General features: G+C 47.2%; 1 protein-coding gene across 3 annotated transcripts in view; it reads right to left on the bottom strand.

Annotated features, from left to right (window-relative positions):
• The window catches only part of pcdh7b (protocadherin 7b), a 96,671-nt gene that overhangs the window by 41,507 nt on the left and 29,736 nt on the right, over nucleotides 1-25,428 (bottom strand). For 2 of the 3 annotated variants that reach the window (XM_076092699.1, XM_076092701.1), the window contains one exon: nucleotides 8,026-8,221. In XM_076092699.1, the coding sequence (XP_075948814.1) occupies nucleotides 8,026-8,221 (196 nt within the window). Of the gene's footprint in view, nucleotides 1-8,001; nucleotides 8,222-25,428 lie in introns of all 3 variants that reach the window. The other variant, XM_076092698.1, reaches the window with a different exon arrangement.

Here is a 25,428-nt window from a genome sequence, read left to right as displayed (position 1 = left end):
GTAATCACATAAATGCGCTGCGTTTTCGTAATCGACGCAGCATTCCTTCTGTGCAAAATTAAATTGCCGGCTAGTTATTTTTTGGTTGTTGTGTTGAGCAGGACAAAAGTGTTCCAGCAGAGTTATTATGCAGTTATTATTAGTTTGTGTATGTGCCTTTAACTGTGAGATATGAGTAGGGGGTAGTGAGAGACGGTGTTTGCACATAAAGTATAGTATGTCTGGCAAACGCATGAATGAATGCATGAGCGGCCCCGGCTTGGTGCCGGCCTTCAGAATGTGTGAACACCTGAATATGTTGTTGTTTTTCTGAATTCTGTTTGTTTGTGCTTTTCCCAACAAATCCCCTGAAGTGAGAAAAAAAAGAAAAAAGAATGCCTTCATTATTTTCTCAGTGTTTCTCTCAAGATATGCTGCTGGTGTGAAGTTGGTATGCTGTAACATATGTGCATACATACATGCAGCTGTCCCTTGCAGTGGTCTTCTGTGGATTCTCAGCCCACGTTCAATGATCAGTTGTAGATCAATGTACAAATAAAGAAATAAACACTCGCGGGCAGCGTGTAAGATCATCGGCATACATTGCAGCTAGCTCCCTCCCGTGCTACGGACGCCACACTGGGAAAGACATGGCACCCGCCGTGTCCCAGCACCGCATACCTGATGTTCCTTCGGCACCACCTGTTCACCTCGTCCACAATCATGCTCAGAATCCTAACCGATTATTTGGACCGAGGGGAGGAAAGTTAGAGAGAGAGAAGGAAGACCAGGAGGAGTCGGAGGAGGTGGGAGGTAAGGGGGAGGGACAAGCAGAAGACAGAGTGCCTGGGAGGAAATGGAAGGGGGAGCAGAGGGAGGGAACGGAGGACGGGAGGCTTTGGCTGAGTGCCTTGGAGGTGTTTAATTGTCTTCATTGAAGACCGCCCCACCAAACGCTACACCTGACATGCATACCCTCGCCCAAGGAGGGATGAGATCGCGAAAGAGGTGTGTGGGTGGGTGTGGCGGTGTGGGACCAAAAAAAAAAAAAGCAAGGTGCGTTCCAAATTAACAGCTGCCGGAGAAAGTGATTTTATTCCGAACATAACGAATGCCCGTGCCATTGGGAGACGAGCCAAATTGCTAGTCACCGCCTCGTTGCACCTAAAAAGGCACGAAATGCGCATGGCGGCGCGTATGACTGTAGGCCCTCATTGAAAATGCAGTCATGTCTCTGCAGTCTCATGGAAACCCATCCCGTTCCTCGGCTCTTTCTCCTGCGAGTGTGGACGTATCAACCGTGCGTCCAGCTTGCAGAAGAAGAAGAAGAAAAAAAAAAGCAAGAATACAACAGACAACCCATCTTTGACGTGGAAATGGACGCGCGCGTATTCCCTCGGAAAACATGTCCGCCTCACTCGTGCGGGGCTATTATTGCGAGTACTTGACAATAACACCTTTAAAACACATTTACAGCCTGTCTCTCTGTGTGAAAGGCTCATATTCTGTACTTGCAGTCAATATGAAGTGGCTGCACTCTATTTTTCTCTCTCGGACCAAATGGCCGCCGTGGCTGCGCGATGCCTCTGTGTGTCATCGTTTGTAAGCTAGCTGAATGGCTTTTTTTTAATCTCTGTCAGGAGTGGGTGTTCGCCCGACTGTCGCTACACAAAACACCACAGCAACAATGCCATTATCCACACCCGGACCTACACAATAACACTTCTCGTTTATTTTTGGCAGTCTCTCCCGCAGCATCTTACATCGCAGAGAGTGTAGTATTTGGACGATAAAGGACACCGTTAACATTATTACTGAAGTAGATTTAAAGGCTCAGGTCATCCAAATTACAAAATATTTGTCCCTAAAACCTTCTGCCCCCACCTAAATACAATAGAGATGAATAAAATTTGACAAAGTATGGCGAAAAAACAGTTTATTATATTCAAGTTGAGTGGTTCCAAAAACCTTTTTTGGCTTGTTTTTTGGCCAAAATCACAAGAAAGAAGATATAAAAAGAAACAAGGTGTTGAAGAAATATGAATTCATCAGCTTGCGTGTCTTAGGGACTATTAGAGGGACTTTTGTTCAAAACTACCAACGAGAACTGTTCACAGTGATGCAGATTTTTTTTTTTTTTTCAAATCTGTCTTTTTCTGAACTCTGGCTGTCTCCAAAACTGGGCAAACTATACATGGCTGGATACCGAAAGCGGCACATTCTGGTGAATTGATCTTTTTAACAGGAACCATTAATGAACAGATTCCTCTGGTCTCTCCGCTCCCTGTAAAGAGCAGGTATTTCTTCAGGCTTAATTCGGTCTAGGGGGGGGTGTTGCAGGAGTTAGACGGCACTGGGTGGGCTTTGCAGTCCATATGTGCTCATGTGGAGAGACGGAGAGGAAGACAGGACTGTGGATGTGACACCGGGGGATGATTTGAATACCTGCCTGCTCTGGCTGAGCAGTGATCAATCATCTCTCTGTCAAGCGCCACTCCCTGCTGGCAACTTCTCCACGCATGTAACCCCATCTCTTAACACCTCCCCCTTCTGTTTCTCATTCTCTATCCCTCTACTGTTGTTTTTAAAAATAATTTCCTCTATCTGCTGGTCTCGTTCCAACCTCCCCCCATCCTTCGATCCATCTCTGGGCTCCTGAGCAATGTGTTACTCATTTACTCTGCGTTGCCATGCTTTCCCCTCACTGCTTTCTCTCACGGCATCTCGCCAGGTCCTCTTGTTCTTTCTATCTCCCGCGCTGTCGGCTTGCCTGAGGATATCAGGGAACGAAATGAGGGGCGTGGGGTAAGGGACAGATGGAAACGAGCGAGAGACACGCGGCGGAGGACTGCAGGCACGCACTACAAGTACAAACCCTGCCGCAAAGTGCACCTGACTGTAACTGTTACTCATTATTATTTTTCTCATTTCCGTCCCGATTTTAATTTCCTAATTAATGTTGGAGTGTTTTTAACTCATGCACACATGGAGTGCAACCTTGGGGAGGGCACTCGGGGGGAAGATTGTGTGTAACATGCTGATTGATAGTGCGAACGCCTTCCGATGGGTGATTTTTCACTATACCGCTTTCCACCGGGTGCTGATGGGCACGCAACACACACACAAACACACACACACAAGCACACACGCTCCCATCCCTCCACCAAGTTGGGGGAAATCAGACCTAAGACCAGTGCTGCTGCCGCTCGGCTCTTGAAATATGAATGGTTTTAATTAAACAAATTCGCTTTGCCATCTGGCCCTACAATTGGGCTTGCCTAATGAACAGAGTAACACACACACACACACACACACACACACACACACACACACACAAACACACATGCACATTATTAACCAGGCTAAGCAGCATTCCGGCAGGCAAAGCTTTGGAAATAGACAGAAACAACAACAATGAAGTGATCAAGTGAGGTGCTTCACAGAGCTGGAAAATGATGCAGTGCTGAATGAGGTGTGTGTGTGTGTGTGTGTGTGTGTGTAGGGCTAAAGCTTATTTGTATGTGCCTGAGCATGTGTGTTCATTTCTCTGTGTAAAAGTGTGCATTTCAGTCTGTCTGTGTCAGCACAGTCTGTACACACCGACTACCTCAGTGACAGCAGCTGTGATGTGCCACTTGTCTGTCCTACTCTATCGGGCCAGCGAGCCAACACTAAATGGTGATGTTTGTAATCCAACGGTGCTAGCCCAAGATTTCTCAGCGGGAGAGACAGGAGAGAGATAGAGCCGTGTGTGTGTGTGTGTGTGTGTGTGTGTGTGTGTGTGTGTGTGTGTGTGTGTGTGTGCGCTGGGGGGGTGGTGGTTGTCTGGCAGCCAAAGCACAGAAACGTGGGAGGCATGCTAACGTTAGCAGCCAGTAGGACGTGCTATTACTCTCTTAGAGGCTACAATAAATTTGCACTATTCATCCGTCTTAGCAGCCGGCGTAAATGAAATCCGGCATCAGCCTCCGTGAGATGCACTCAGCGATGTAGCGGTAAGTAAAAAGTTGGGTAAACTAATGTATAACCTCTCGGTGAGCGTCACAAGGCACAAAACAACCCCTGCGGTGTGAAAAAATAAAAAAAGTTCTGTTGAGGAAAGTTTTCCTTCACACACATTCACGCGGGATACATTAGCTTTGCGTACCTGGCATTAGCCGCAGGCCAGGCATTTTTTTGCCGTAAAAAAAAAAAGCCACCGTTTAATGATTCATGCTGTGGATCAAATAGTATAAATCCTTGGCAGCGTGACCTACTGCAACAAGCAGAGCAAACCGTATAGCTGCACTGATGCACTGAACAATTATTACATCTTCAACGCCCGGAGCTGTTCCCATTTCATAAGAAAACACATCGCACACCTCAGACACCTGACTCACGATGAAAGGGCAGTGTAGAAGGATGTTATTTTTAAGGTGCACTTGAACTAACACGGTAAAAAATTGAAAAATCCGCCGCCCCGCCCCTGGCAATGTGGAGATCAATAATAGAGCGCGAGTCTTTGACCCAGCGATAACGACGTACATCTAGAAGGGCTCTTCCACATCCGTAGCGGCCTAATCGGGTGTTTGACTCCAAACACTCAGCGTTTATGAATATCGGATGAGCGCCAGGGTAAGCTTATGAATAAGTGAGTGGCCCAGCTGTGCGTCAAAAAGATCAAGAGTTTATGAAATGCACCAAATGCCATAGCTGAGCAATACATGGAACTATGTGCTGCTCCAGACTTATGGTTAAAAACAGATTTTTTTTGATTTTTTTGCTCTAAAAGCTACAAATTGAATTCTTTGTGCACTGTTCAGCTGAACAAATCCAGAAACATCTGTGAAGATGCAGCATAATTCTCCTAGGTTCCTGGCATGCAGCTCACTCTGCCGAAACAACGTCTGTGAAGAAGAGAACTATACAGAGAAGCCCTGTGTGTGATCGTCTGTGCAGTGTGGATTGGGTCGACAATGTGTTCATATTCCCGCGATGACCCCAGCACTCCCTGTTTGGAGACAGTTCTGGAAGAATCTGTCTTGGATGGAGAGGGGTTTTTTTTGTTTGTTTTATCCTTATTTGATACTCCCCATGGAAAGAAGTCAACCAATAGAAAATAATAAAGTTCGAAACCTGACCTTGATGAAGGAGATGAGGAAAAAGAAAACACGGTCCCTCGGTACATCTGCGCGGTGGAAAGGAAGTAGCGATGAAGAGCGGGAGACCAGAGAATGAAAAACAGACCGCGTGTGTTGTCTTTGTGTGTGTGTTAGTACGGATGCCTGCGCATGCATGTGTGTGTGTGTGTGGCTGTTGGTGTGCGTGCATTCATGTGTGTGAGACAGACGAGCAGCTGCAGTGGAGGACGATTGCTCCTGCACATTGTGCGAACATCGATGGACGACGAAGCGAGTTAGAGCCGTAAGAAGGCACAGAATTAAAATAAAAGGGACAAGAGGCCTTTTGTCCGCTTTCGACCCTGTTACAAAGCAATGAGCGATCAAAGGTGATGAATCAGTAACTCTGTGAACGGAAATCAAAACTCAAATCCTCATATTTAGTTTGCAAACTGACACTCCGGCCTCGGGGGGGGGGGGGGGGTCGAGGTTTTCATCGTGTTGAATTGAGTCCGATCGCTTTCGACGACACACAGAAATTCTCTTCGCCTTTCCCTCTTTCCTCATAACTCCCTCGTTTTCTAAAAGGGCTAAGGTTTCACATAAAGCGGTGCTGTTAGTGTCTGTGTGTGTGTGTGTGTGTGTGTGTGTGTGTGTTCTGGCTACAACACAAGGGGGAGTGCTAATGACTGTAGTTAGCATCCCTCAAGAGGGTGAAGCACTTTGCCAATATTTGCCCTAACCTTAGATGATTGCATTTACTTTACACTTAGGTATTTAGCCGAAGCCCTTATCCACAGTGACCTAGCAGAAGTGAGCAAGCAGGGGGCTCAACGTCTTCCTCAAGGACACTTGAACAGGAAGCATAAAGCTGCCTTTTTCTCGGGTTGAATGACAGGACTAGGACCAATTAGAGTCTCCCAGACCACCCCCGCTGACGCCAGGCTACCAATACAAATCGTAGGAGCTCACGCGCTGCAAGAGATGCAGGGTTTGCTTTAAGATTGAAAACATTATGTTGAACAAAACACGAACTCACTTGTACTACTGCCTTTCCATCTTCTCTCTCTCTCTCACACACACACACTTGCAAACACACAGTTCAGCTGATCTCACTAAAGATAGCGAGCAGCAGCAGAGCATGGTGTTTCTCTTGGATGGAGACTGATTCATGAATCGACCTTGACTCTGTTCCTCCAACAAATCTCTAAGGCTCCAGTGTGCTTTGCAACGGTACCCTCTGAAACAGCTGAAAAGGGAAGAATCAACAACATATGTGCGTTGAGCTGAAACCAAAATTGATGGGGATGAAATGATCACATACTTTGGGTCAATGTGCTAAGTGTAAAATAGTTCACTCTGGACAATATCTTACGATATATGGGCTTTTATTTTTTTTTCTCAAGGTGGATTTGATTGACGGGCTGACCTCACTTCTCGTCTAACTTGGATTCTTGCTATCGGCTGTCCCTGTCCTATTACTTTTAAATGGAGACCAAATTGAAATGAGTCTTTTGATTGGGTCTAATTCGGCCAGTAAATGGGTGCCTATTGTCTGAAAAGGGAGATTTTAAGTATCCTCCAGGTAGCCCTATCGGCTCACATTAAAGTGGTTTAAATCCTTTTTAATCTGCATTGAGGCCAAAGAATTTGAGGAAAGCTCACCGCGGGCACCTTTTGTAACTGCCTGTTTGATGTGCACATCTGTGCCTGACTTTCTATCTGCTTTCTTAGGGGTCATTGCAAACCCATAACGAGACATTTAACCCTCTCTAAAGGTTGTCTGGGCTTCACCCTTGTGGACACAGTGGAATGTCACATTGACTCCACTGATCTGAGATAAGTTAAGACATCATCTCTAAAACAAATCCGTCTGAAAAAGAAGAAAAAAAGAAGAGTGAATCTGTACGCCATTTGAATATCCTTATCCTAAGCTGCAGTGGGGGAAGCCTCTGCACTTAGGCTTAGCACTCTCAAGACAGCTCCTCCTTGTTAAGCATCGCCTCAGACTCCTACACTATGAATGGGACCATTACCCCCATCTCTCACTGCACACCCAGCTACACACACACACACACATATTTTGGTCTTGGTAGGAAACTAGCTCAGGGTGGCTGTGAGGTTATGCAGCACTGTACCCAGGGACTGCTTTCACAATAGCCCTTTTTTTTTTTTCCACTGCTCCCACTCACTCTCTCTAGACTGCAGTCTTTTTTTTTTTTGCATTACAACCTCCAGAACATCAGCTCCATCTCCCAATTGTAGCAAAATAAACTCCTTCATAAGGGCCTCAAGCCGGCACTCATTGCAAATCAGTACAGCGGTACAGCTTCTAAACAATTCAAGTGGGGTATTAACCCCCCGCTGCTACTCCTCCTTTACCTCATCTCAAAGAGATCTCGAACAAAATCTATCCTCAGTCGGGTTGAAATCAAGACGACGAATGAAGGATTGCAAAGAAAAAAGAGCTGCAAACTGAAAGGGAGTGAGACGGCCTGAAAAGGTGTTGATCTTACGGAATACGCCTGTTACATATATTCCCTTGTGTAGCGCCTTTGATCAAATAAGCCTGCTGTCTTCTGAAACAGAACCATAGGTTTTATTATAAATCCCGCACCTCGTCTTCACACGATGTACATTCGTGGAGGGGCTTTAGCTTTGGTGAAAGTTGCAACGGCTTCTATGTCACGGCCTCAACACCACGTCACACTTGATTCGCTTACAGTACTAACCAGGAATCCTCAGGCACTCAAAACACTTACAGAACTGTCTACTTGGTAACAAATAATAATAGAAAATGGCCGAACCTCACATGTTTTTGTGTGTTTCTGAGGACTGTCTACCTTCGGGGTTGCTTTCTGTACGTGTCTAGGCAGTATGTGTATGTTTCCTGTTCTTAATCTCCTTCAGTGTTTGCCCCTACCATTTTCCATGTGCTCTGCCTCACCGACACTGCCATCCGGCGTTGTCCTCTCGTAGCTGTCCTCGGGCAGGGGAAGGGCGCCCAGCCGGGGGCCCGACGAACTCTTGCTGCTGGGCGTCTCCGACTCGTCCAGGCCGCTGTCGTAGCAGCTCTGCAGCGATCCCTGCTGGTGAGGGTCCTGGGGCTGGCTCACCACCGAGAAGGTCACTCGGCGAAACGGCTACAAGAGAAACCAAACGGCCGGGGGTCACTATAAAAGGGACTCTTTTGCTTTGCTTTTCTTTTGTTATTGTTTGAGGACAGCTAGGGAGTTGGATCCTCTGTATTTTTGAAAAGGGATTTCGGGTCAGGATGGTAGAGAAAAAGGGGGCAAGGGTAAGGAGACTATACATTAATTTGAGGAGTCTGGAGGAGTCGTGGAAGTGCGCTGGCTAGATTTTAAGGACACAATTATTGGAGCGTAAATCTCCCAAGCTAGCTGTGATGTCACTTTCCTGACCCTAAAAACAAGACAAACGACCTAATCTGCTCTATCACAAAGAGCCAACACAGACCTTTTTATCGCAACAAACAAGGTCATGCCTTTCTCACACCCTGCAAACTATCAATGGGAAGACATTGTAACAGGGACACCCAGGAGGCTTTACAAAGGAAGCCTTTCACAAGCCCGCTCGAAGCTCAGGGGACCAAGACGACTGTGTGTTAAATACAGTCGAGGAGGGGAGGAATTTACCGGCCTGATTCACTTGTTTATTTTGGCCACTAAAAAAAAAAAGAGGACAAGGTGAACGAGCGTCCAGCGCTGCGGGGGGTCTGATTCGACTCGCACAAAGGCGAGTGCAGGCAAACGGGGGACAACTACTAGACGTGCACGCGCAACAGCTTTGTGCTGGATGCGGGTTCCCACTGCCAATAAGTGTAGCCTGCTAATTATTGAACAGTGTCCCGAGTTAAGCAGTAACAGAGCATGTCGTTAAAGCGGAGGCCTCCTGCTCACCGTCTCAGCCCGTTACCCTCCCCTCCCCTCTACATCTCTCAATCCCTGTCTGAGCGTTGTACAAAAGTAATGGCAGAGGTGGGGATGGGGGGGGGGGGGGGGTGAAAGAGGGGAAAAGGAACATGAGACTAGGAATGAAAGATCCGGCTTGGTCATTACCAGAATGAATGGCATAACAAATGGCTGACGATATTCATTAATTAGTTACAAACACAGTCAGAGCTGATCTTCTCCTCCAGCCCCTTGCCGGACCTCATCACTTGTTCTCCCACTCTTCTGCTTTCCCCTCCTCCCTATATGTCCTCCTTGTCTCTTCGTTCCTTCACGAGAATATTAAACCAGACAGAGGCCCATTACTCAAACATTTTCTTTTTCTCCCTCCATCTCTTTCGCCCCGATTGTCTCACCTGATGAAATGAAATCTGCTATCGGCCGCCATGCGGTCGGTAACCGCGTCTTTAATTTTGTACATCTATCCACTCCCCGTTTTTGGATCATTTTTTATCTGAGAGGCTGACGCCAAAAACATCACGTCAAGCTGTTATCGCGCCGACGGATATTTGGTATGCGTGAACGCGTGTCTATATCTTTGGAAAAAAGAGTGACAAATGAAGTGACGGCACTCGTGTGCACACGGATATAAGGGACAATCTCAGCGAGTGTATACAGGTCACAACAGGAAGGTGAACCTCTTTGTTATTTTGTCATCCGGAGACACTTACTGAAAGCACCTCTGAATTTCTGCCAGGCACATACTGTGAAAGATTGTCGTTTTGATAATGACATTTCCCACAAGCCACTGGGGACAAAACGGGCCTCCTTTAGCTCTGTGTGCCTGTTTGTAAATTTGCATTTATTCATATATTTGCATTTATTTTATATAAATATATATATCCTCCCGTCTTTTTCTCTGGCTGGCTGGCTAGCAAAGCAATCTTGGCAATAAATCATGTTTCCATGTAATTACAATCAACACTCAACAAATGAATTGGTATAAATATTCATGCAAATTTCACTTGGATAGTCAAACATTTGTTGCATAATTAAAATCGGGGCCCAGAAGGAGAACTGCTCTCTATAAGTGTAATAACACTTGAAAGTACGCTAACATATTAAACCATGTTTTATCAGGTTTTGTTTGTTTCCACCCTATTTCTCCGAAACACTTGTTTGGTGTGAGGTGTGTGTTAACAAATACAACAGCTTGTGTGTGGTCGGGGGGGGGGGGGGTGGAGTACTTTGTCTGGATCAGATTTATTGGAGTGCCATACTCCTTGGGAAACACGCTTTTTCTAATGATACAAATTAAACGACTGTTGCCTAATGAATTGCTGGCGAGGCCGTCGCAAAAAAGAAAGGAAAAAGAAAAGAAGCTGACAGGAAAAGGGTGGGAAAAAAAGTTAAATGAACAAATAGATTGTATTCACCTGAATTTCCCTTATTTTCACTGGAGGGGAGAGTAAGATAGAAGAGAGAGGGGGGAAAAAAAGCTAATTTGTTTGCAGACCAGAAAATGGAGTTCACGCAGAGATCGCCGGAGGCTTTGGATTAGAATCTGCAGCAACCACCGTCTGCACGGCGACCTTCGCTCCCTTCATTCTGTGTCTTTTAAATAAATGAATAAAATAAAAAGTGATTATTTCGTAGTCATTTCTTCCCCTATATGTGTGTGTGTGTGTGTGTGCTCATGTGTGTCTCAGAAGTAGCCGGGGAAGAAAAAGTGAATTGTCCAACGTGCCGTGTGAAATCGCATAATGGCTTTCTGGTTGTCAAATCCAATGTTTTTTTTTCTCTCTCTTTCAAGTATTCATAGGTGACTCGTCACGTGGCTTAATCACAGGGAAAAATAAATAATAATAATCTGCTGTGCACTCGCACTATATTAGGGTTGACGGCTGGGGTTTTGCTGACCCCGAAGATAATGCGTGAGGGGGATTTTACATTGTTGAGGTAAAAGGGTTCCCCTCGCGGCCTGTCCCTGCTGACACGGAGCTGACCCCCTCTCACCACATACTGGTCACACCCGGTGAGTTTGTCAAGCCTGACTGAGTACATGCCCTTTGATGCCGGTCCCTCTACCTCCTACCCTGACCTCCTGGCCTCATGGTCCACTCAGCTGCCAATTAATCCAGCAGTGCTTTCCCACATACACAGACACACTGAAATGTCATGGCCAAGTCCCATTTATTGTAGCCAATACTGTCTTTTGTGTGATGTGTCTTTTTAAATTCTTGGAAGATACAAAATAAGAAAAATAATATCTCATCACTTACACACACATCCATGTATAAAGTAGCTAAACCCCACGATGTGTCCTCCCCACGGAGTGGCCGAGCTTTCAATGTATGGCTTTAATTGCTAGTTAGCACTAGTTTGCTTTATCTTTACCAGATGCCGGGACCTCTTTTCGGCCTCTTTATGGAGCGCCTGTGATTGAAAGCCAGCTGTGACAGCCACGGGTGATTGAGCAAATCCGTCATCCCAAAAAATGAACAATGCAAACAAGCCCAAAGGTCTACTGGGAGCTCTGGCCGAAAGCTGGGCTCGGCCTGTTTCCTGGACGCTAAAGGGAAAACACATGGGCTGCCTGACTCTCGCGAAGCTGGAGCCAATAAAAACAGGACCGTGCCACTCGTGTCAATAATGTGTGACCTCTTGGATTTGATTTTCATTTCCTCCCCCCCACCGCCCTCCGAACTAAAGGTGGAACCGCCGTCAGCACCGCTCTGTTTGAGCTGTAGTACTTCTTTTATCTCCTAGCGAACCTTGACTTGGTAACACATTGTTCAGTAGTAGAGCATCCGTCCTTTGCACGAAACCTCAGACTCGTTCACATCAAGTTGAGAACACAGTAAAGGCACGTTACTTAAGACTATGCAGTATAGGTTTAATGTCAAGTATTTTGTAAAGAGTTCTCATTAACAAACCTCCAATCAAATCCTCCAATGTCACTCATTCATGCCCATGTGATAGAGTACCTGTACACAAGTCCACACAATGGTGACTGTGTTCTTGCTCTACGGCCAGTCCTCATCCACTGACGAAGCCTTTTGAACCCGATCTCTCTGGATGTCTATAATTAAGCCCACCTTCACCAGACCCTCTGGGTGGAGCGTAGGATAATAGAACGAAGTAGGTGGGTCTGCTTGGAAAACACAGGGTGTGTAATTTCAGCTGTAAATACCTTTGGCGGATGGCAGTGACCCACTACCGTGAACCACAGGAAGTAATTGTGGCTATAGGACTTGGGGCAAGGGGAGCAAACATAAACTGCAGGGCTAGTGTCTTATTGCAGTCAACCAAGAGAGATGGAGGGATACAGAGAGGAGAGCGGTGAGATGGAGAGACTGATAAAGAGGCCAGTAAAACAGAAGGGGGGGGGGGGGGGACTCGGAGAGAGTGAGAGACGGGAGTGACACATGAGTATGGCCATGATTGCCAAAAGTGCCAGTATGTAATTAAGAAGCCATGTTTCATTTTTAATGGGCAACCAGACCTGCAATCAGCCACCTGAGACGCGCAGAAAGTGCCAAATAGCCACGGCACACCAAACAACATACTTGCTAGAATCTTAAAATGACCGCCGCTGAATCGCGGCTGCTTGTTTTGCGAAGCTCAAATGCTGGTGAGGCTAGCTGTGATTCCAGTAGTGGGGAATTAAAAAGATCATGAGACACACTGAGGCTCAAGTTATAAACGGGACAAATGCCCTCAAGGTGGAATGTCTGACTGGAAATCAATCTGGAATCTGATCAGGTTCTGTTTGGGTGCTGCACTGTTGCAATTAATTACTTTGCTAAGCTAAGCACAGAACGCTGCTGTCTGGCATCACTTGTCAATAAAACAAGAGGCCGAATGGGGGATGGTCTCTCAGGTGTATTTGTGACGAGGGGAATTTCCAAAACAGGGTTTGTGTCAGGGCCGAGTAAGTTGTGGGAATGCTGGCTGGAGTCGTTGGCTGCAGCTTTGTTAGTGCAACCGCCTGCACAGTCTCGGGTATCATGTTCTAGGCCTGGCTGAGCCCCGTCAAGCTCCACTGCTCCTCTTCACGTCCCCCCCCCCCCCCCCCCCCCCCCCCATCTTCTTCAAGCTTCGCTCCTCCTGCACGCATTCCTCCCAGGTCACTCAGGATGAAGAGGAGAAACCGGGGGGGGGGGGTGACATTTTCAAAAGAACACCCAACACTCAAAAAAACAAAGCCGAGGTAAAAGAGGCTCTTGCAAGTTGATTGTCAGATTTTTCCAACATTATCTTCTGAGCCGACAAAGATGCGACAAGTGTCCCCCCCCCCCCCCTGTTTTTTCTATTCTAGTCTGCTGAAAAAAGTCCTTTTAGAAAACCACTCTCACAAGGGCATCCAGCTGCCGGTTCCTCACCTTAACTTTGCCCTCAATAAAGGATCGGAACATAATAAGAAACTACAACGATGGATTTAAACGCCAATCTTTCATTTAAAATCATGTCAGTGAGATGTGAGGTCATACAATCCACACGGGTCCAAAGCCTGATAATAAAAATTTTATACAGCTTTAAAAATACTTTTATTACAGGTGGTGCAGACATATGGGCAACACAGTGCACAGCCTCGTTAAGAGTTGATGATGCTATTAGCACTCTCTTGTCGATCTTTGAAAGTGTGTTTTTTTTTTTTTTACCCTTCCCTTTTAACATGTGGTCGTTTTATGATCTGACCGCACACCGACCAATCGAATGTCCCCTAGCGCTGGTCCACTGGCGTTCTCTTTACTGACCCTTTAGTGCAGTCTTTGGCAGAAGAAATATCCGTATAACTATATGTGCTCCAGTAAGAGAAGGCTATTCAATAAATACAAATAGACTGCAGGACACCCAAAACACGAACTCCCTGATGCTTCCGACTTTTGCATGTTTGGCGTTGTGCCATGAAAAGTTGTTGCTAGGCATGAAATGTCCTCGAAAAGAACTCTGGAGGGATAAATTCTTAGTCGCCGAGATTGTGCCTTGGGTACCACTTTGGATTAAGAAAAGGGAAGTGGGGGGGGGGGGGGGAGATGCTAAAGTCGGAGCGACTCGAAGAAGGTAGAAAAAAGGGGAATATATAATAAGGAAATGACAAAATGGGGGATCCTTCCATCCCAAGCTTATTTTTACTTCCTTCATCCACATCCCCTTCTAGTCGTTTCTTTTCCCGGTGTGTTTGGAATGCTTTTGGACGACTGCCACAGCTAGCACTACTATTAGCATGCACACCATGTGTACAGCCGGAGAGACCGACCAGCAGAAAGAAAAAGAAATGGAGAGAAGAAGAAAAAACCACATGGTTACTTTTTTTAAAGTCCGGGCTAAACTTTTAATTGCTCTTCAAGTGGCGGATTAGGCCATTCGTGTAACAGAGATACTATTCAGGGGGGATGCGTTTGAAGATCTTCAGAAGCTTAGCCCAACCCCTGACCTGCTCTGAATGGCAAAGGAGAAGTGTTTTTTTTTACTTTATTTTTGGTTGAAGGGGTGGGGGTGGGGGTGGGCCAGAGGATGTTGAGTGGCAGTGGATTAGCTTCAAGCTGACAAACAACAGCCTTTTGTGGGGTTCTGCTGCTTTCCCGCTGGGCCGCAGGAAACAAACCCAGTGTCATGTAGCTGATGTAAAAAGGACATTAAAAAAACGATACATGAAAGCTTCATAATTCATGAAGGGAGGCTTGTCATTGTCGACCAAATAGCTAACGTATTGGCGTTCATGCTGTGGTACTTTCCACATCCGCGTCCGTCAGTCGCGAATTATGTTACATCCTCTCATTATGAATGGATGGGGCCTTCTCCTGTGTCGCCATGTTAGAGCCAGTGCCGCTGACACAGGCGCTGGCAGACGCTGGGAATGAGTGTCAACCAAATACCTGACCGTGGTGTTGCTTACATAGAGTCTGCCTGCAAAGTCTTGAGATCGCCTTTCCTACTTTTGTCGAATTCAGCCCTTGTTTACACGGCGACACCTGAATGCCGCACGTGTGTCGCTTCCATGCACGTGCCTGTAGTCTATCTGAGTGAAAGTGTATGTGTGTGGGTCAAGTCTTTGGCATTGTCATGTCTTTTCACATGTCAACCTGCCATCCGCTTAAATTCTGGCATGGCATGGGAGGTTGGGCGGGGGGGTCTAGGTGAATCATGTGGGGATCCATCACAGCTGTGGCAGCGCTGCATCTGACCAACGGCCTACTACTGTCAGTTTGTGTCGGGCTTGGGGCTGGCTGGCGCTAACGCTAGCTTGTTGTGACACGGGTCTGGGTGTCAGCAGAAAACATGACACGGCATCAACGAAGCCAAAGCGGCCAAATGCCAGAGCTGAGCACTCGCTGCCACGGATATATGAGAAACGTCAGCGCACTTGTTTTGCTACCTGTCCCGCGCAAGCACAGATGGGAGATTTAGAAGCCTTCAAATGCTATATCGAAATAAATGAATGTCAACGCAGAAAAGAGAGAGAGAGAGAGAGAGAGAGAGAGAGAGACGAAAAGAGGCAGTGATAGGATCTACAGGGATGGACAGATTTGTGGCGAGAAGGATAAAGAAAGAAAAAAGACTGAGATAAGGGCGGGAGGAAGAGACGGAGAAAGATAAATGATTCTTTATTTACCATCCTGAGTCACTGATGACAGATAACCTGCATTTAGGAGATCAGGGCCGCCATCCAAACATGCAAGAGAGAGAGGAGAGAGATAGATTGGGGGAGGTTGGAGAGCATATCCAGCTTATCCGCTAATGAGGCGTTCTATTTGGGTTTGATCATGCAGGCATGTATCATTCAAGGCGGATAAGGAGCGTGTGTCCTTGTGTGTGTGTGTGTTTTTAGCGCCTGTCCGTGCCACTTGTACATGCGTGCGCGCGCTCATGTCATCTCAAGGATCACCCGCACTCCCCTCATTTCACCCGCACATAAAACCACCAGGTGGCGCGTCTTTGCCAACTTTTACGTCCTGATCATATCTCTGACACACACTTCCCCCCCCCCCCAAAAGGTCCTATCCACCACCTGTTCCCGACAACAGCAGCATAAGACAATCACGATCCGAGCAATTATGAAAACAATTATTACAAACGAGCAATTAAAGCCCTAACGTCGGGGATAAATAAACTGACGGTGAGAAAGGGAGAGGATGAAGGAGGATGGAAGAAAGCCCAAGGCGAGTGAGGAAAGGGAATGAGTAAAGAGCAGCAGGAGAGGAAAAGGAATTGAGAGAGATGTGTGCAGTCGCTATCGTGCTGCAGTCCTGCCGCTGCAACATGAGGATTATGAGAAATGGAACGGCCTCACACACTTACCCGCACATTTAACAGGCCCTCGAAACTTGGCATCGGAGATGTCCCCCCCCCCCCCTCCCACTCCCGCGCATTCCTTCCCGTCATGTTCCCCGTCCCTCCATCCTCGTTCATCACTGCAACTCGGCCCCTTATCTCCCCCCCCTCTCTCCCCTATCTCCAGTCTCTCTATCACTCCCGCCCGCTCACCCTCCCTACCTCGCTATCTCTGTCGAGATCACGCAAGGTCAAACCTCGCCGACGTTTGATGGATGAAAATGGAATTAAGATGAAAGCACACTTTCAGATAATGAAGATATGTGGCGGGAGATTAGGAAGCTGGCGAGGCTGCTGAGGTGCCGACCGAATTAATATTGAAATTTATGTGTGTTTGGCTCAGGCCCAGACAATCCCCATGTGTTATTTTCACCAGGGGGCCAAAGTGGAAAACATAACAAAAAATTTAATAGCATTTGAGCGGGGGGGGGGGGGGGGGGGGAGTGGAAAGGCAATGCCTTTTTTCTTTTTTCAGCCGACAGTGTTCATTTTGCCTGACGCAGGGATGTAAAATGAAGTAACTGAAGTGATGCAGTCATTCAAGAGCAGAGGAGGGATTGTGTTGGGAGCACTAAACATACACACCTGTGGGGCTTTGTGTGTGTGTGTGTGTGTGTGTGTGTGTGTGTGTGGACGCTCCGAGATGAAATACCTTGAATTTATGTGTGATGTTTATTAAAGGAAGCACGTTTGCACGCGGACACGTGCCCATTCAGACTTTTACGTTGACTTTTGTATGATGTACTATAAAAAACAAAAAAAGTCACACACAATCCAATCTTCCACATCTCAGCAGTTCTAAAAGGAGCAGCGTATGTGTGTTACAGGAGATAGGCGAAAGGGATAAGGCCCCCCCCCCCCCGTGCCTCAGAAGGCATCAAAGACAGGCAGTCTATCAACGCTCCGTATCACTGTCTGATGACGGCGATACGAACACTAATCCGCATTTTAAATAGTCCTCTCCTCCTTCGAGTGCACTCAGCTAACGTCTCTCCTCTCCGATCCTTTCCTCCTTCTCCCTCTCTCTTTGATACTATTCCCAGCGAACTTAAAAACAAAACAAAAACAAGCAGATAAGATCCACAACGTGGCTCTTAAGGTCTCATTTTTTCGGCTCCAGCCCTATTAGATCTCATTACTCAGCTGTTGACCGGGCGGCCATTTTGGGGGCAGCTAATGGGAGATTTGGTAATGGGCGTCAGGTTGTTTTGGTCCCCACTGTCACCAGCTCTCCAGCACTTTCGCTCGCAGTGGCACTTAGTTAAGGGCGTGCAGGAGTGTCGAAAAAGCACAATTAACGGTGCAGCTTGTTTGTTCCCTCTGGTATTTCTGCCCAATAAGTCAAAACAATGCAGAAAAACATTGGAGGAGGAGTACAAAAGAAACTTGCGCGTGGTTTCTATTTGGCCCTGTTTGTGTCCTCTCTGAGCTGCAAGCTGTTCACCCCCTTATTGAACAAGAAGGAGCGGGTAAAAACGTGGTCAGGTTACATGCGAGATTGCCAACAATGAAGCTCTTTGTGAAGTAAACAGGCAGAATATTATCTTTTTTTTCCGCCCCACTTTAATCAAAGGTTACAGAGGTCAAACAGGCATGATTACAGGACACCTGCGGCCTAACATGTGCGTGTGTGTGTGTGTGTTTCACCTATCACCTTACCAGCAGCTGGTATCCTAGGAATAAAGGAATCGTCAGAGAGATGGCCAGCGGAGGAAGAAGATAAGATGAAAGGGGGGTGGGATAATGGCGGCGGTGTGCGGGGTTAGCAGATGGAACGGATCCTGTGTCTCGTTGAAATACCCCCCCCTCCTCCTTACTCATGGTGCAGGTGAAAGCACCTAACTGTACAAGGACCCCCACCTCCCCTCCCCCCCCCTCTTCTCTGTACTTCTAATCAAGAGAATGACAGAAATGAGAGGACAAGGAGCTTTGAGGGGGAACAGAGAAAAGAATGGCTGCTATTGAAGTAACCTAAGCTAGTGGGGAAATCTCCACATCACACACACACACACACACACACACGCACACACTGTCTCTGCAGTGACAGCAACCCATTCTGTCTCTGACTCCATGAAGGAGCTGCTGGTGGTGGTGGTGGTGGTCAATGACTCCGAGATGATTATTGATTTAAAGTGACATCGGCGCGCCGGATAAAAAGTGCTAAGAACGGCGCAGTGCATCACATGCAGCATCCATGATGCCGGATCAATACGGAGGCATGAAAGTTGGGTTGCTATGAACAGGCTTCCCTGCGTCCTTGTTGATTTTCAGGGAGAACATAAGAGGAATGTGGTTTTCTGTGTCGTATGTCTCTCTCTCTCTCTCTCTCTCTCTCTCTTTCTCTCTCTCCCTCGCCCGTGTCACTCAGCCACAACAGAACCGCTTGAAGAAAAAAAGAAAAGCAACCCGGCATCAAAACTCGAGGCCAGAATTGAGGCTGTCACATAAAAAGGCAAAACATCCATTTCATTTGAGCTCGTATTACATTGCCATTTCCTCTCTCTTTGATCTAAGAACAATGCCCAGGATTTGCCTCAGAATGGGCTGCCTCTAAGACCGTACCTAGTGGCCTGCAGAACAGGTTCTTCTCCCCATTCAAGGCGAAAGAAAAAAATGATGGCCCTCCTCGGTCTGGCTAATTTAACCCCCTGGTGTAAATCGAGAGGCAGCGGTCATGAAGCCGCTCTGGCTTAAAAACAATAATCACATCTCTTAAAAACAAGAAGAGGAAAAACAGCCGCTTGGCCCACATTTCTATCATAACAAGAACATTGGGTGTGTTTTATTTATCTGCGGCGCAGACCACATTATTATGAATTTGGGGCATTGGAAGAGAAGTTATTTAGTAGGCTACGGTTTCTGTTATCCCCCCCATGTATTTACTTTGCCTCCCTTGCTCCCTACCCCCAGCCCTCCCTCCGCCCCATCACTGCGCCTCTGGTCCTCGTCTTCGGCCAGAATGAAAATCAGGTCAGGCGTACACGACAACTCAATAAGCTAAGTATAATACACCCCGAAACTGAGTTGAGGCCGTCGTCGTTAGCATGCAGCACACTCACCACTGCGAGGCAAAAAAAAAAAGTGCAAATCTGTCCGTGGATATTATCGCAGGTGTTATAAATCGACTCTTTGTAGTGATTCTAACCGCTGACATGCACTCCCACGGGGAGCGGGATTGAAGAGCCTTGGGTTGTGAGGTGGCTGTCCTTATTCTCCCAAGATGCATCTGCCGAGCCTTGTTGGTACTTCAGTGGTAGTATAATCGCGCGGTGACATCTGAAGGCAGTTGCAGCAGCTCACACACACACACACACACTCTTGTTTACAGCAAATGGCGTGCATTCCTTGCTTCAGTGCATGGTCCTACATAACAATGCTGTTGGTGTTTTTTGCAGAAGTAGTAAAGTGGAGTCATTGCATTCCCCCCCCCCCCCCCCGCCCTCAACCGACATGTGCCAGGTACCAGCCCATCCAGATGTGATCATCACCATTAGTGTTTGCTTGTTCAGTACCGACAACTTTTCATTTCGAGTCCATCTGTCAGAGAATATCACCCACCAAGTCATCCATCGCGCTCAATCCACTCCCTAATTCTCACGTCTCTCGCTCCGCTTATCTCCGCACCGTGCAGTTGAGGGCGTAATACTAACAAGGGTAGAGAAAGACGAATTGCTTGTTGGGTTCGTAAATCCGCAGATAAGGTGAGCGGTATGTTTCACATTACGGCTTTAGCCCCGCCGTTACACCTCGGAGGAACTTCCCGTCACACGCACATGCCTAAGCACACACATGAATAAAGGTCCCTGTCATCTTTCCCTCTCTCTCTCTCTCTCTCTCCGCTAATGAGTTCCATTTCATTCCCACATTCCTTTACACGACCCCATCAACCTCAGTTGTGTTGAGTTGCAATGCCACCAGCTCTCTGCTCCTTTCGGGGCCTCTCTCTCTCTCTCTCTCTCTCTCTCTCTCTACAGTGCTATCCAGTGCTCCGTCGAGCCCCGCAATCTAGTTAATATTTCATCAAGTGGGGAATTTCACATCTGTAGGTCACATTCTGGGCCTTGGCAATTAGAAACTCAAAGAGCGACCTGGCTTGCTTCTTTTAATTCTACTCCTTCTTCTTCTCCTCGCCCTTCTGCGCACCCTTCTTCTTCTTCTTTTTTTTTTTTTCAAAGGGAATTAACGAGTTGAAATTAATTTGAGCCCGCGCTGAAGTCCTTACAGATGGAGATGGAGAGACAGAGAAAGTGCGGAGACCACCCGAATCCGCCATGAATAAAATAGCATTCTGGGTTTTAAAGTGTTGCGCGGCTAAATGAGAAGCGACCGCAGTCATTCTCCAGGTACAGATTCTCTTTGGTCTTGGACAAATCCTTCGATTAGGAAACTAAGGACATGATACTGCCATGATTTCTTTGTGAAAACTGGAAACCATGGATAATTATAAAGTAATGGCCTATGCACCCACCAGTTTATGTGATTTGAAGAGTTAAACATTGTGCAGAGACCAACGTGTAGTTGTTGTTTTTTTGTGAGGGGGTTTCCAATGAACTTGCGAGTGCACGCTTATCATCTTCCTGCTTGTGTGTAATTACACGTGCGCTCACTAAAGGACATCTGTGCAGGCGCATTAAGTGTGTCTTGTGTGGGTCTTAAGTGCATGCTGGAATCTGCTGGGTTTATCCTTGATACTGTATCTGAACTGGATTAACAATGCCTCGCTCATTGCAATATCTTTGATTTAACCCCCGCCTATATGCCTCACAGCATTAGGAGGAAACAATAGGATGCCCTGGACTATAGCCTGTTGAAATGTATGATAACGCTGGAAAAGCACGGTGTCAGCGGCGGGTCAATGTAAAAGGTGATCCTCTCCACTCTGGATTGTTGTGTCAAATGTAGGACGCGATTTGAGATCTGACCAATGAGCCATTTGCTGTTTTTGTTTTTTTTCCACTAGGAAGTCAACACAGCAGCTCCGGAATGGATTTAAAGAGATCACTGGGCCTTTCTATATCTGCTTAAGATGCTGAGTAGGGTTTACATAAACACAGAGAAGGGCTCATCGTGGTTTTATGGACCACGAATTGAAAAACAATGTTCTCATTTAAGGCCTGGTTACTGATTCTGACGGGTCATGATGAGTGCTCCTGTGTTGCCGATCTGGGACCAGTGATTATTAGCAATGGCCGCTCAGAACCCTGACCCGCAATGCACACTAATACACGACCTTGTTACTTTCCTGTTTGCAAGCCTGCTTAGATCTAATACATATTGATCTGTTGTTGGGGAAGGCAGTGCGTGGAGGGAGTGACAAAGAGATATGGACAGAATTAATGTTAAAATACGACCACAAAAAACAACTAAACTCACTCTGGCAACTCCAGGTCCCTGCTGGGCTAATTTAAGCAGGCAAACAAAAGAGGCAGCCGAGCAATCTGGCGAAATAAAAAAAAAACAATGCTCCCCGCTGCAGCCAGCCAGCCAAGGCCATCACGCAGAGAGATGGCCAACATCCACTGAATCTTTTCTCAGAGTTACAGTCTCGAGTCGACAAAACCTCGCGATGCGAGCCAGCGAGCGCTCGCATTCAAACGGGGAAGAACGCGCGTCTCTTTTGTGAAGGTGCAGCCCCGACAACGAGTTGGAACTTTGATACGGGGCGCGTATGATCTGGTGCGCGTATATGATCTGGTGCGCCCGCCAGACGAAGAAGACACACCCATCCCACACGCAGCCCAGATCTGTCCATCAGCCATGTGTTTTAGCCAACCTAAAAAAAAAAACTGCCCCAATCAACACAGAAGCCGAGGCTTGTCAGTCACACATTAGCAGCCAAGTCACCACAAGGCAGAGGAGGAGATGAGGCTGAATGCTTATTAGTGGCTGTGAAATCTTAGCCCCAAAGCTTCTCTTGCATTCACAGGCTTCAGTCAGAAATGCTTTTCTTTAAGAGGATTTCTTTTGTTTGTTTCTTCTCCTGTTTTGCACAAAATGATACAGAGAAGGACGAAGGCAGAGGAGCTGCTAGTATGTCCAACACATGGACGTCTCCCACTAACTCTGTTACTGTAAAGCGTCGGAAAATAAGTTTCCAAATACAGTATGTTCCCAGAGATTAAGGAGGCTGCTCTTCCTCCCACGCAAACCTACACTGGAGGGAGGCTGATTGGCTGCGTTGACTTTGGCCATCGACTGAGAACATTCAGCCGTGCATTTTTAAATTCCCGGTCAAAGTCAGTGAACGGAAAGTTGAACCCCCACATGCTTTGCGGTTTGACCCTTCGTGATGCTAAAAATGAAAATACTTGAGCTGCTCAGATACAAGCCACCTCTCACACAGGCGAAGAATTCAGCTCTTTAGAGAGAGCCCACATGCCCAAGCATTCATACATTAATAAAAGCGTACGACCACGCACGCCCCCAGACACGGAAAGAAATCTGAAGCGGCTCGCAGCCGACGGGGCCGACGTGGCGTTTAAATGGATGTGACATTAAAACAGGCAGCCCCGTTCGGGATTGCGGGAGGTTCAGAATGGCACTCCCTCCGCCTCCCTCGCTTCTCTGCATCAATGTTGAAATAACGACGTCTTAACATATTTGTCAAGCAGATGCGGCTGCTTTACACTTGCTGGAGGAAGAGGCAAAACAAAACAAAAAACGCGGGGTTTTATGTGATTTTCGATGCACAGCAGCTGTCAGTCAGAGCCTGACCGAATCTCAGAATGCACTCCCACTCTCGGGTCCACTCAATAGTTGTCATGAGTCACCCGCTACAAGCAATTACTGCGGTAATAGGAAAAAAACACAAATGAGTGATAGAAAAAAGACAGCAGGACGTCATACGTGAGATCAAACTGAGGCGTCTCAAATGTACACATTGCTATTGGGTTTCTTGCAGCGTAATTGAGATGGCAAGCTAAGGGGGGAAAAGAAACAACATGTTTTTAGATTTGTTTCACAGTCTAAGCATATGTGCTTTGGATTTGAGATTCCATAAGAAGCAGGGAGGCACGCAGCCCCCCGCTAAGCATGTTTAACCACTTCTTCCCCGCCTCTCGGCGTGTATCAACCCGAGGATTGACCATCAGTCGCACACCGTCCCCGTTCAATCTGCTCACTGTTTGATCTCAGCGAGGCAGGAGCCAACGAATAAACAACTCTATCACAGAAGGATTTTGCATACAAGGGAAAGGCAAAGAGATACAAAGCAAACAAATAAATGTGCCAGCCCGTATGAAGAAATCTGGGCTGCGTAATTAGGCAACATTCGTAATACATGACCGGAGGGAGAGAGGCAGGGAGGAAGGGGAGGGGAGCAGGGGGAAGAGAGAGAGAGAAGAGAGGTAGAAGGGAGCGTTTGAGTGTGCAGTGGTAATGCATGACCCGCCGTCATTGATCAGATGTGCGTACGCGTGTCTGCGCGCAGGCGTCCGTGTTCATTTCTGTGGCTATCGGTGTGTCTCTGCACCTGTGTGTTTGTTTGTGTGCATGGTGTGATGGAGGCAGAGGCCCTGTGGCAGGTAGAAAATGGCCCGGGCCTTTTCATTTGACACCGCTGCGCCTTCAAACAAACTACCTAGGGCCCCTGCGCACACCCATAATCCATTCAAGGTAGCAAGCAATTTTCATTATTGACTGGTGAGAAACACAGGCAGAGAAAGAGAGACAGAGAGAGAGAGAAAAGGGGGGGGGGGGGGGGGGGGGGGGTAAGCGAGACGAGATGGAAAACAAAAAGAGAATAGCATGGCTGAGCGGGGTGAGAGATTGAAAGTAGTAAAGAAGGGAGAAGTGGAGGAGATAGCGGGGGTGTTGGCAAAGGAGAGAAAATAGATTACAAATAAAGAAGGGGGCTCAAGAGCAGGGAAGGGCTCGGAAGAGACGGATGTGATTGAGGGTGATGCGTCTGGAGAGGGAGGCAGGCAGGGAGGGAGGGAGAGTAGAGATGAAGAGGATGCAACCATAGGCGGCGCTAATGTATGGGTGCAAATATATAGGAAGTTCATGTTTACCAATGCTGGAGGTGGCGCATAATGCAAACACATGAGCACACGTAAAACACGCTCGCATTTTGGCGCTATGCTAATCCAAAACCTTGCACAGAGGGCCAGGGTTGGGCGACAGACATGGTCATGACCGTGAGCTGATGGATGGCTTAAGCAGATTGTCGTCACACACAAACACACCCTCTTCTCTCTCTCTCTCTCTCTCTCTTCTTCTCTCTCTGTCTTTTTCTCTAAAAACCACAAATCACAACACAGATTTAAACTCGGGAGAAAACTCTACCACCGCTTGGCATTTCTCCGGCACGTTTTACAGTGTCGTGCTTTAAAGATCTGTCAAGCATATTGACGGGGCATTTTGGGACAGGCTCATTGAAATGCAGCTCTGCAAGCCACAGAAGAAGAAGACGATGAACACGAGAGACGCAGAGCGATGGATAGAGGAAGGCTGGGTGCTGGGAGTTAATGCTTGAAAGAAATCCCTCTGCGCGTTATATAAAATCGCACAGATTTGTACTGTTTAACCCCCCGCCAACCACCAATAACGTTTAAAGCAGGCTACCAGTCCAGAACATATTGCCAAATATGTTTGATGATGGGGGGGCTTGAGCTGTGCATTATTCACCGCAGGCCTGGTGGGGCCCAAACAGCAGTCGACAGGGAGCATCCTCCGCTTTTATTAGACGAGGGAAGTCGTGAGCGAAGGGAAGAAGGGGGTATAAAATGAGAGAAATGATTGATATTCCAGTCAAGTGACACAGCTCCTCTCGCTGTGTTTTTCTATCTCTCTCCGTCTCTCTAACAACCTGAGCCAGCAGCCAGGAAATGAGCCTGTTTTGTTTTGTTGGAAGTTTTTTTTTATATATATATATATATATTCTAAATAAAAAATGACAGTCGATTTGTCACCCCTCTCTGCGGTGATTCCGGTGCGAGCGCGCCGTTATATATGGGCGTCCCTGTGTGTGCGACTCCTGCAGCTAAAGGTGCAACCTGTGAGAGCATGGATGCCGTCTGATTGAGGGGGACCATAGCGGGGAGGAGCGCGGGTCCCATACCTCGCTGTGAAGGTTAACATCACTCCCCGTGGTGCATCGC

The sequence above is a fragment of the Anarhichas minor genome, unplaced genomic scaffold (assembly GCF_050575085.1).
Source record: "Anarhichas minor isolate MPS153535 unplaced genomic scaffold, ASM5057508v1 ptg000016l, whole genome shotgun sequence".
In the NCBI taxonomy this organism is placed as follows: Eukaryota; Metazoa; Chordata; class Actinopteri; order Perciformes; family Anarhichadidae; genus Anarhichas; species Anarhichas minor.
This window is presented reverse-complemented; position numbering and strand designations above follow the sequence as displayed.